A 12,835-nucleotide genomic window follows, 5' to 3' on the forward strand; every position below is an offset into this window, starting at 1 on the left:
GAGTATTAAATGCATTGCTTGTCCTCTTCTTCATTCCATGTTGTACTGTTCATTGTTCCTTTCCAACATAAAATGGTTCATTATTGTCCTTCTGTTCTACTGACCCCATCCACAGCATTGTGCTTGCTCTTGTTTCATGGGACAAGAGCAGTTTTGTGCATGGTTGTGTATATGTAGAGGAAACTTTGGCTGTGTTTTCCTTTTATAGGAGATCTTATATAATTGGAGGTGGAAAAGTAGCAAGTTATGGTGTAGACTTGGCTAATAATATAATGTCCTTAACTCTTACGTAGGAATGGAGCTAATTAGGATTCTGAATGCAGAAAATGTACTTTAGGTTTATGCATAATTGGATGCTTCCAAGTCCTATTTTTGCTGTGGTTCTGAATCTGAAAGTTCAGTTTATTCCATGCTAAACTTTTTTCTTGCTTCAAAGGAAACCAATGGAAACAGTGCATGACACTGACAGAAAACCATAAATTGAACAAAAGTCTTAAGAATCTTGGCCTACAAATTAAAAGGCTGCATTGCTTTGACAAAGAGAGTGTTTCAAATCTGTAAGCAACTCTGCATCTGCTGAGGTGTGCATTATAAAAAATTCTTACCTTTGTAATGTTATTTTTCTCCTTTGAAGTTCTGCCACTCAGCTCATAAGGTACTAATGACACCTATTTCCAGTAACTTTGGGTTGTAAGCAGTGGGATGTTATGAGAAGAGTGACTGTTGTGTCTTTAAGCAGGACAGCTGTCCAACAAATGGTAATTTTCTAGAATGCATGGACAGCAAATTGCACACTGGGTGAGTAATAGCAGACAAGGGACCTTTATTAGAGCTACACCACTTAGGGTAGTTTGTATCTGAGTGCATTCATATGCACCCATTATAGACTCATAGATCCATCATTGCCTACCATGTGGAATACTTTGTGTTTAAAGACGTTAACTTGGCTTTGGCAATTCGCAATTTCACAACCAAAGTGTCTCCTTTTGAAAGAAAAAATGCAAGTTTAATTTTCAGCTTTTATGGAAGAAGATGTCCACCATGTAACTGTGGTCTGTTTTTTCTGCATTAAGAGCTGAAGCTGTGCTGCTGTACTCTCTTCTCTGCTGATAGACAGCGCAGTCACAGAGCAGTTCCATATGTCTTGGCAAAAACAGGCAAGGAAAATATGTTTTGGACCCGTCTTGTAGTTCTGCAGAAGATCTGCAAAGATTTTCTGTGTTGTTCCATGTGATATGACCAGCCTTCAACAACCATGCATCATTTTCTGGACTTTCCGAAAAGATTTTAGGGTCCTTTGGACCCTAAATTACATTTCAGCCAAAGGTTTTTTATTTATTTAATGAATTACTGATTTACTTTGTGATGAAAAAACAATATTTTAATTTTTTTCTTCTTCCTTTTTTTTTTCTTTTAAGACTACTGTTAACATGCAATAAATGTGTACTTCTAGCTTGTTGCAATAGTCATTGAAATGAGTTCCTGTAGAATATATGTAAAAGTTTGATCTGTACATGGCCCTTGACTTCTGTTTGAGATTCTGTTGACACCACGTGATGTGTTTGTCATTCACAATGCCTGAAGTATTGATAATAAGTGTAGGGTGAAGCTGTGGCCACAAAACAATGAGCTGTCTTTGCTCCTCTGTCTTTCTCTGGAGGTTCAGACTCCTCTTTTGAATGAAGATTGAGGACAGGATTTACCCTTTGTCAGCAAACAATGAGCATACTTGTTATTGCACGCAATTATGTAATTTGTATGTTTTAAGGAATAATCTCTGATAGCCCCTCTCAATTTGGGTACTCTGTATTACAAGCAGTTGGGTTTGTAGCATTATTTAGCACAAAATTCTTTCCCTTCCCCACTCCCCAGTTCCTGCTTTCTGCCAGCTCACTGCTCTGCAAGTCTCAGTCCACAGGAGATGTTCTGAACACAGTGGACCGTGTCTCTGTTATCAGCATTAACCAGAAGCTGATCTTTTTTCTCATCCTTCCCAACAATGTCCAGGCAGTCAGTACCCCACAGACTTAACAAAATCCTGTGGTGAAATGCTATGATGCTGCAATATCTGTGTGTAGGCTCCTGGTGCACTTTGTCATATCCAGTCCTGTCTGTAGTACTTAGGAGCTGTTGTAGCTCACCACACTGTGTGTCCGTGTGTCATTGATTATGTATTTATGAAACCAACTAAATGCTGCGATTTTTAAAATACTCTCTAATTTTTTATCCACATGACAGCCCAAAACAGCTCCGAAAAGGACATTTGGATCCATTACAAATGACCAGGTAAATATATACAGTAGGGAGTGTTCAACAAGAAAGTTTCATTATTTGAGAGACTATGTGTGTAAATCTATGGAAAAGGCTGTTATAAAAATTGGGTGAGGTAACAGAGCTCCTTATTGCCCTGATTAAGGATTTTGTGAGCAGGGTCAGAACCTCTTTAAACTAATCCAGGCTCTGAGATGGAACATAACTGGTTTGCCTCTAATATGTGCTAAAATTGTATTTTTAAATTTTAAAAGTCAATCTCTCACATTTCTCACTCCCATTTTTCTGTCAGGGTAGAGATATTGATGGAGCAGATTATTTCTAACAGTTGTTTTAATGGGCAAAGGTATTCTATAATTGTTAATTATCTGTTGTGCTTTTCCAGTGGACTCTTGCCCTTCCCAGTGTGAACAAATCCTTCAGATCACTGGGATAATGTGGTGACTGAGGCATAGTTCAGTCCAGATAGAAATCTGACCCTAATGGAAATTCTAACTTCACTGAACTTTTAATGATGATAAAGCTATGTACTTCAACATCAAGAAATTAATCCTGAAGGTTTCTGTTCATCTTTCTCATTTTAGCTCTCAATTTCTTTGCTCATAATGGAGAAAATTAGATATTTATAATCTTAAAAATATATTTCTTGAATGTTTCATCAATTTTTTTGAGTGTTTAGAATGTGAGAACTATCTGTTCTTAGAAAATGTGTTTGTTAATTTGCAGCATGTCACACCAAACCTTATCTCTTAAACAACGTAAAATAATCTTGCTAGAGTTAAGAGAAAGTCTACTTCTCTGTAATGGTTTTTCTGTGGTTTAAAAAAGATGTCTAAACCTGTAATTAATAGGAAGAAATAGACATGGATAATATTTCTTTCCATTGAAAATTATTCAAGCGTTAATAATGAACTTGGAAGAGATCTTTGCATTCTTTTCTCTTCTCACTGCTAGTGATGGGGAGCTAAAGCACCATGTTTTATATCAGACTCATCTGCTATGATGAAAAGCCCCTCTCCCATCCTGGATAAGAACAGCAGAGATGGGCACACACATGTACAGCCACGTGAATTCAAAGTCTGTACAAAGTTCTTGTTGTAGCTGTGGGATCTAATGACAGAATAATCAGTGCCCATCTGTCACCTTGTGTACAAATAGAGCAGTAAAGAGAGCTGACAGGTTGCTTTTGCTCTGGCTTCTGTTATTTTCTTTCCTCTGGAATCTATGTTAAAGCATAAAGTATATAATTTATAATTTCTAAGTAATTATGAAATTTATTGCAAATAACTGCTAGCCAGACTGAATATGAGGACGAAACTCACGCTCTGCTTCCTATCAGCATAGAATTACCATTCGAAAATTTACCCTAATTGGTTCAAAATGTATATCTTGATTTAGAAACAATTTGCAGGGCTTATGCTTTCATGCCTTCTGCTAAAGAAGCCAAATCTGTATTTGTTTTATTACTTCCAGTGTGTTCCAGTTAATTTTATATTGTCCCCAGTTGCAACTTGATGTTGCCACAAATACTGTGCAAGTTGGCACAAGTGCTCTGCAAGTAATTTTGGATATGTGGATGAATAGTTCTGTCTCATGAAATAAAAGATGGCTTATGTAGGGTCAAAATCTGGCTTTGAGAAAACAAATCAGTGAAAGAGTCCAGCCTTACTCAGAAGTGTATAGAAACTATAAATGCATTCACTTAGTGGTGAGTAGCAAGATACAGGGATTACAAATCTTTGCAACTAATGAAAAATAAGGAACTTTGAACACTGGGAACAGTTTTCTTTTGCTTTATCCTGGAATGTCTCAAACCAGTTTAGAACACAACTGGACCTGATCCCGTGGAAGGTATCCCTGCCTGTGGGAAGGGGCTGGAATGAGTGGATCTTTAAGGTCCCTTCCAGCCCAAACGATCTCTGATTCTATTACTGATTTTCTGAAAAATAAAGGGGAAAAAGTCTAAGAGGTTTACCCAAACAGGAAATTACTTCCTTGGAAATATAGATTTAATGTTACTATTACAAAACTTAGGCAGTTACCTGAGTGAGGGTGAAAGATGAGAAGAATAAGCAGAGAAAGAGCAGTTGTACATTATTACAAATATTAGACATAAAAAGAAACTCCTATTCAGGGCACAATTTTATTTATGCCTTCTTTTTCCTGGCCATCCTGTGCATTCAGCATTAGCCATCTGCATTCTAGCCCTGCCCTTTATGGGAGATGTGGCTGCAAAACTGCCTTTACATCATTGCTCTAAGTGGTGAGATAGAAGAAAAGAGGATGATCACACTGTTCTTAATTCCTGTTTGTCTGAAGAGACGGCACAAGAGAGAGGGAATTTAGTTCTAGATTCCAATATTTATTTTAGCAGATTTGTCAGCACTACTGTTCTTAAAAAAAAAGCTGTGTTTGTGCAATATGTGTAGCATTTTGGTGCAGTTCCAGAGATGTTCAACAACCCCCATGAAAAATATTGATAATTTTCAAATTGATCTCACAGTTCTGTGATGTTTTTTGAAATGTAAATAGGTCTTTTTTTTCACTGGGATTGTAAATTTCACTACAAATATAAAACATATAGTGATGAATACAGGAATAGTTTTAATGAGTTTTTAAATATATTTCTGATGAACTTTAAGGACACAGTTTTGTCTGTATCCTTTGACACCTGAATTATGTAATAAACAGTTTGTCAGTGATGGTTGTTTTTTGGTCTTTTTTTTTTAAATTTATGCTAATGGTTTCAGATCATGTCCAGAGTTGCTCTCCAAACAGAGAAATAATCCCTTTATCTTTGTTAGTTTCCTTGAAATTGAATATTGGAATGGATCCTCCAGTGACTGAACTTTGGCTTCATTCCTCGTTTCCACACTCATTCATACAACAGGGAAACTGAACTACATCTGTACAGGAATTTAATAACTTTTCTTTAGAAACGGGGAATCTGGATGAAAAAATCACCATCATTCCCACATTTCCCCTTTTTCTAGACCATTTATTGCCATTTTTTCTCTGAAGCTTTTTCAAGGCTCTGGAGCTTAAAGCAAAACTAGATATGGGAAAATAAAGATAAATATAAAAATGTATATTCCTGCATAAAGTATGTGCATAAATATATATTCCATGACAATTTCAGAAAAATAACATGAGATTTTTCTGTTTAAATACCCTGTCAAATTAAAGTGTGTTCTTTCTGTGTCTTGCAGGGTCAAAACGTATTTGGTCTTGACATAACTGAGACACCCGAGGGGGATAAGTGGCCTCAATTGATTGTCCAGCAGATCCTGGACAGGGAGCAGAAGGACACCTATGTGATGAAAATCAAAGTTGAGGATGGCGGGAGCCCCCCGAGGTCCAGCACTGCCATCCTGCAGGTGACAGTGACTGATGTCAATGACAACCGGCCAGTGTTCAAGGAGAGTGAGGTGGAGGTCAGCGTGCCGGAGAACGCCCCCGTGGGCACCTCCGTGTCCCAGCTCCATGCCACCGACGCTGACCTGGGCTCCAATGCACAGATCCACTTCTATTTCAGCAACCAGATCTCCAGTCTGGCCAAAAGGCTCTTTGCCATCGACAACACCACTGGGCTCATCACCATCAGAGAGCCTCTGGACAGGGAAGAGTCTCCTGTGCACAAACTGACTGTTTTGGCAAGCGATGGCAGCTCCACTCCGTCAAGAGCAACGGTGACTGTTAATGTTACAGATATTAATGACAATGTCCCATCAATAGACACAAGGTACATCATCAACCCAGTGAATGGGACAGTGCTTTTGTCTGAGAAGGCTCCCCTTAATACAAAAATTGCTTTGATAACGGTGATGGACAAGGACGCTGATCAGAATGGCAAAGTCACCTGTTTTACAGATCACGATGTCCCTTTCAGGCTAAAACCAGTGTTTGATAATCAGTTTCTCCTGGAGACAGCCACATTTCTAGACTATGAAGCTACACGGGAATATGCCATCAAAATAGTGGCTTCAGATTCAGGGAAGCCTCCCTTGAACCAGTCTGCAATGCTCCTGATCAAAATTAAAGACGAAAACGACAACGCCCCGGTTTTCACACAGCCCATCATAGGCCTTTCCATCCCTGAAAACAATGCTCCTGGCACTCAGCTGACCAAGATCAGTGCCACAGATGCTGACAGCGGGCGGAATGCCGAGATCAGCTACATCCTGGGTTCCGACGCACCCCCAATTTTCAACCTGGACCGCCGCACCGGCATCCTGACAGCAGTGAGAAAGCTGGACAGAGAAAAGCAAGACAGGTACTCTTTCACTGTGCTGGCTAAGGATAATGGGATGCCACCTTTGCAGACCAATGCTACGGTGACGGTGTCAGTGCTGGACCAGAATGATAACAGCCCTGCTTTCACACATAATGAATATAATTTCTATGTGCCAGAAAACCTGCCCATGTATGGCACAGTGGGGCTTATCACAGTTACGGATGCTGACGCTGGAGACAACGCCGCGGTCACCCTCTCTATCCTCAATGGCAGAGATAATTTCATTATAGACCCACTTACTGGTGTCATAAGACCTAATATTACCTTTGACAGGGAGCAGCAGGGGTCATATACCTTCCAGGTGAAAGCAGTGGATGGAGGAAGACTGCAGCGTTCCTCAACTGCCAAAGTGACCATCAATGTTGTTGATGTAAACGATAACAGGCCTGTTTTTGTTATTCCCTCATCCAATTATTCCTATGAGTTGGTCCCAACGTCAACCAGCCCAGGGTCCGTAGTCACCAAAGTCTTTGCAGTTGATAATGACACAGGAATGAATGCAGAGCTCCGCTATAGCATCATAGGTGGGAACTCCAGGGGTTTGTTTACCATTGACCAATTAACAGGCAATATTACTTTGAAAGAGAAGGTAATTGCATCAGATCATGGCTTGCACAGACTGGTGATCAAGGTGAATGACCTGGGACAGCCGGAGTCTCTTTACACAATAGCTCTTGTGCACTTGTTTGTGAACGAGACCGTCACCAACAGCTCCTATGTGCAAGAGCTGGTGCGCAGGAACATGGAAACTCCAGTTGGCCAGAACATTGGAGACGGTGAGATAACCCCACAGACCAATGACTATGTCAAGATCATCATTGCCATTATTGCAGGCACCATGACCGTCATTCTGGTAATTTTTGTTACCGCTTTAGTCCGGTGCCGCCAGACGCCCAGGCACAAGGTTGTCCAAAAAAATAAGCAGAGTGGTGAATGGGTTTCTCCCAACCAAGAGAATAGGCAGATCAAGAAAAAGAAGAAGAAGAAGAAGCGCTCTCCAAAGAGTCTCCTCCTCAACTTTGTGACTATTGAAGAATCTAAGCCTGATGATCCTGGCCACGAGCACATAAATGGCACTTTAGACATTCCCGTAGAGCTGGAAGAGCAGACTATGGGAAAATATAACTGGGCCACCACACCAACAACCTTTAAACCTGATAGCCCAGACTTAGCAAAGCACTACAAGTCGGCTTCTCCTCAGCCTACCTTTCAGATTAAACCTGAGACTCCTGTTCCTCCCAAGAAGCACCATGTCATTCAGGAATTGCCTCTAGATAACACCTTTGTGGTGGGCTGTGACTCACTTTCCAAGTGCTCATCCAGCAGCTCGGACCCTTACAGTGTTTCTGAATGCAGCTGTCAAGGAGGCTTCAAGACCCCAGGCCCCATACACACCAGACAGGTAATGGAATTTTAAGGTGCTTTCTTCCTCCTTCCCTCCTTACTTTGCCAATCCTATAACTCTAGTTCGAAGTGCTGCAAGATAAGTTCTCCTGCAAGGAGCAAAAACTTTGAGGGTTCGTATTCGACTGGGGAGTTGTAAAACAAACATTTTGAGCTTCCTGAGTGGTAAGGGAGAAAAATGAGAAGGGAAAAGAGCGTTGTCTGTGAGGAGATCGAGCAGGCAGAGATCCCTGTGGTGGTGTCCTGACTGCAGATGGCAGCATGGCACTTCCCACCTCACCACGGGACCTTGAGCAGCTCGGAAGGCTCCGAGTGGGACTGTCCTCTCCAGCCTGGTGTGCTCGAGGATCCAAGCAATCTAGGCCAGGTGGAAAGCAATAAAGCTTTACAGGAGCTCGTAAGTGATTCTTAATATTAATGGAGTCTGGAATTGCAGCCTTCATTTGGGCGTAGCTTTGCTTCAAGGTCTCTCAGGAGCAGGCGAGGATTTTCCTCAGAGAGTTTCAGTGCCATTTTCAGACTGGAAGGAGCCTTAAATCTGGTGGAGTGACAAAGAAGACGGCAAAGTTAGGGAAAAATTAGAAGCATCAGCATAATTGATCTCACGTATTTGCTGCTCTGCCTGATAAACTGGATATTAGCTTCTTAGAAATGTAGTACAACAAAGGAAATGTCTAAAGAATTCTCAGCTTAAAATTAAAAATAAATTGAGAATTCAAGTAACCCTTATTCTTCAAGACCCTACAGAAAAGCTTTAATCACTGAAAATAGAATCTAATATTTATTCACCTTTTGAAAAGTTCAATAAAACTTTTCTGTTTACTTCTTCTTCCCAAGTATCACAAAGTTTTCAGTGGGGATAGTTTTCTAGTTAGGCTTTAGTTGGTCAGTAAATTAATCATTAAAGTAGCACTTACTTCAGGAGTGTTGATTTTATTATTGATAGTATATTTTAACTTGATAATATGTTTAACTTAACTTGGGAACAAATCTTCAGCATGACTAAGTCTAGTAAATTTCTTCCTCCAGCTATTTTTTTTTTTCCTGGAAACTTTATTTTATTACAACTGCAATGATAACAACATGCATAAAAAAAAGCTTCTCATTCGCAGCAGTCACCTTATCTTTGAAAATTTCAGGATATGTTTTTTATTTTATTCTATTTCATTCCCTCAACTAACACAAATTTGCATGGTAATCTATATCACTATGGCTAACATTTTTAAAGAAATGTATTTAAGTGTGTTAAGTTAAATTACATATCAGAGGAGCCTCTTGCCAGTTTATTCATCTGTTTGAACTCCCATGACTCTGAGGAGAGGGCAGTGCTGTTTTCAGCATTTCTGTAGACCTGATCTAAGTGACTTTTTTCCATGGAGTTCTGGTACAGTTCCTGAGAGTCAAAAAGGTTCTGCCATTGTCTGCTGAAACACACTTTGTTGTGCAGTAATGCTGCTAACAAAGAAAGCAAGCTCATGGCTCTCAAAGTCCCTTCTGTGGCAGTAAAAACCTAGAAAGTGGCATGGGAAGCAGTTCTCTTCTGCCGAAGTTGGATGGGGGAAAGAGCATTTCCTTTTATCTGTGCCTTAAAGGTCTGTGGCAGGGGGTTCCTATCTGGAAAAGCAGAATAGATCTGTGGTGCCTCTTTTTTTTTTTTTTTTTTTTTTTTTTTTTTTTTTTTTTTTTTTTTTTTTTTTTATTGCTCACTAGCTGATATCAGCTTACTTTCATAGAGCTGCACCTAACATTGTAAGGCTGATATGCTGAATATCAAGAAAAGAGATTATTGTTACTGTTTGTACTGATTTTGTTAAAATTGCAGCTATCCTTCTTTTAGGGACATTTTTCTGCATGAAAGTGAACACCTTGTTTGGAGGAAGGGTGACTAATCACCATAATGGCCCTTTACACTAATTTGGAAACAGCATTTGCTTTTAAACACATGAATTCACATTAAAAAAAAATAAATTTATGTAATTTCATTAATGCATTATATACCTAAGTTGAGCCATTAGAAGAAATCTTTTGTGTTGTGTTGGACTGTGACTAAACGAAAGTTGTATTCCTTGGTAAGTAAAAACAAGTAAAGAATTTCTTAAAGCTCAACAGATCTTTTAAAAGTCAGTCTCACTCCTACCCTGGCTCTGCATTTGTAGTCTGGGTAGTTTTATTTCCTGTGGGGCTCTGGAAGGTGTCTCAGGACAGGCTATTTGAGAGTTGTCTCTGTTAGCCAGTAAAACAAGAAACAAATACAAATAATCCTGAGGCACAGTGTCTCCAGCTGTTGTCCCACCACCCTTCAGCCTCAGACATCAACAGGATCTTTGTGGTTCAGGGTGATTTTGTGTCAGCCACTCTCTGAATTTGCAGAAAACTGTAGGGCAAGCTGGAGAACTAAAAGTTCAGTTAAAAAGGGAAGATTTGCTCATTTGAAAAGTGAAAATGAGATGCCTGATGTGAGGGAAAAATATCATCATTTATCACTTTTACCATAGTGCAGAAGTTCTGAAGGAGGCTAAAGAAGGTTCTGGTCACTGTGAAGTGTCTCTTCAGTTTGTAATGGAGACTGATATTATTACAGGCTGCACATCCTCACTCTTGTTAGTTTTGTCCATGCAAGACTTTCTACTCAGATATTTGAAATAATATTGCATTACAGCTAAAAATATATGTTTTCTTTGGATGCTCTAAATTTTGTGTCTGTCTGAATGGTATTGATTCAGGTCTTTAAAGAAAGGAAATTATGCCTTTGCTTTACTGCTAAATTTATCTAAGTGATCTATAAAATGACAGAAAGTCATTATAGCAGTTGTACTCAAAAAGCATGCAAGCAAAGATGGAAAGGTTTTTCTACTAAAAAAACCCAAAATATTTCTTTAGTGGTCATGTGGGCAAATAAATACAGCAGTGCCCCAGCTGAAATTTTTATGGGGAAGCAATTGGAGACTCCTGAGGCAGCTGAGGACACTTTGAATCATAATCTACAGGAAACTGGAGAGGGAAAATATGGTCTTAATGTAAAGTCCCCTAAGAGAGAGGTCAAATTCTGCTCTATTTATATGAGAGAAAGAGCAGGAGGCAGAGGTACTGATATTGTTCTGAAGTTACCAGGAGGAGTTAACCAATACCAGTGACAAAAGACCTTCATGCAGTAGCATGGGTTTTTTGGGGGGTGAAATAGAGATAATTCTTTAAAGGAGTTTTACCAAGTGATAAATTGTGAAAGGGGCTTATTCATAATAAGGATTTTCAAACTAGGATATCTGGAGTGCTATAAAAATCACACTGACTTTTGATGTTATCAGATTTCCATTGTTTTGGCAGTCTTGGGCCTCACAGATTTTGGTTGTGTTTTTTTTTTAGAAACATACAGCATCTTTAAAGTTTATTTGTCTTCATGCTTTGTAATAGCTCAGTTATTTTTGACATTCACTTCAGTGGGAACAAACTGCGTGAAGTGTTCCACACTGACACAAGTCTTCTAATTCTCTTTGCATTTGCATGGGAATGATGAGAAGGAGGGGGAGGAGTTTTCTTCAGTCTCATTTTCATGTAACACAATTTCAAAAATCTGAAATCTTTGCTCATACACTTTAAAACAACATTCAGACATTTCAAATGCCTGTCTAGGTATCAGCCTGTCTAGTCAAAACATGCATAATTATAGAGCACAGTGTTATCTGTGGCAGCTTGATTCAAAGAAGGTAGAGCTGCAAAGATTCATCAGAACTCGCTGTGCATTCTCCTACTCTTGTCCCTTTCTTTTGCTAAATGCTATTTTAGATGTGCCTTTTTGTTTGAAAGCAGTAGCATGCATACTACAGGGACAGAGAAAATCTTGGCAAATTTGCACCTGGTCATGCAGGAAGGGTCTTGTGATCTGTTGGGTGGTCATCTTTAATTTCAGAACAAGATTTTTCTGGCTTGGTGCTACTGAGGAACTTTGGTGCCCATTGAAGCAGCACTGGAGGAGCTGGAAGGTGCAATGTGCTCTGCATCTGTGATTTTCTGCTTTTTTGGGGGGCGTTCTCCCTGCATCCCACTGATCTCTGGTCTGCCAGTGAGTTCAGCTGCACTGTACCATGTTGGGGAAGCTGCTGAGGGAGCGAACAGGCGTGGAGATGGATTTTTGTCTTGTTTGCTGATGCAAACCTTCATTAGTGGAGTTCAGCTGGCGGGATTGTCTGGTCTGTGATCTTATCCACGCTTATGAATAGAAGTTTCAGGTGACACAGTGATCTCTGCAGGTTTGGTGGGAGCTGATGGAGATAGACATTGCACTCCCCACAGAAGTCTGAGTGGAAGTAGCCCCCATTTCAAATACATTGCGTTTTGGGGCCCCACTGTCTCAATTCTTGATGCACCACCACAAATGCTGTGATTCCATCCCTGCCTGCTTAGACCTGCTTATAGTTATGGGATTATTTGGGTTTCTGATTTAAGATTTGTTGAAATGTCATTACAGCTTCCCACTCACTATAAGAACAGTGTACTCAGGATGTGAATGGAAGGAATTTTGAAGTGTTCCTGAAAATAATAGCTCTGAAACTCATCTGTTCTGTGAATCTTTAGCTGCAGGATTTTTTGTTTTGTGTAATAGCAGTGAGTTTAATTTAGAATCCTGTAATCATCAGTAGGCAGGGCTGATGCTTCTGAGGTGTAAAATAGACATAGCAGTGGTGTTCTGTACTGATAGATGCAGAGTAAATTACAGTCAAAGAACATTTGCTCCTAAATTTTAGCTAAATAACTGTTGATACAAGCCCTTCCTAAAAGCCATTTCAAAATTGATTATTGTGATTCTAAGTATTCTTGTTATTTTACCTTAGTTTTCTGACTGGTAATTTTGCTTGTGGCTCTGATCTG

The 12,835-nt window shown here is 39.7% G+C and overlaps 1 protein-coding gene and 1 long non-coding RNA gene across 2 annotated transcripts in view; both read left to right on the plus strand.

The window, feature by feature from the left end:
• LOC310922796 overlaps positions 1–12,835 on the plus strand; it is a 410,148-nt gene that overhangs the window by 136,480 nt on the left and 260,833 nt on the right. The window lies entirely within an intron of this gene.
• PCDH11X (protocadherin 11 X-linked) overlaps positions 1–12,835 on the plus strand; it is an 81,506-nt gene that overhangs the window by 63,446 nt on the left and 5,225 nt on the right. Inside the window, exons 3-4 of the mRNA XM_083883629.1 lie at positions 2,239–2,286; positions 5,481–7,967. Coding sequence (XP_083739755.1) covers positions 2,239–2,286; positions 5,481–7,967 — 2,535 coding nt within the window. The remainder of the gene's footprint in view (positions 1–2,238; positions 2,287–5,480; positions 7,968–12,835) is intronic.

Source organism: Zosterops lateralis, assembly GCF_965231275.1.
Source record: "Zosterops lateralis genome assembly, chromosome: Z".
Classification (NCBI taxonomy): domain Eukaryota; kingdom Metazoa; phylum Chordata; class Aves; order Passeriformes; family Zosteropidae; genus Zosterops; species Zosterops lateralis.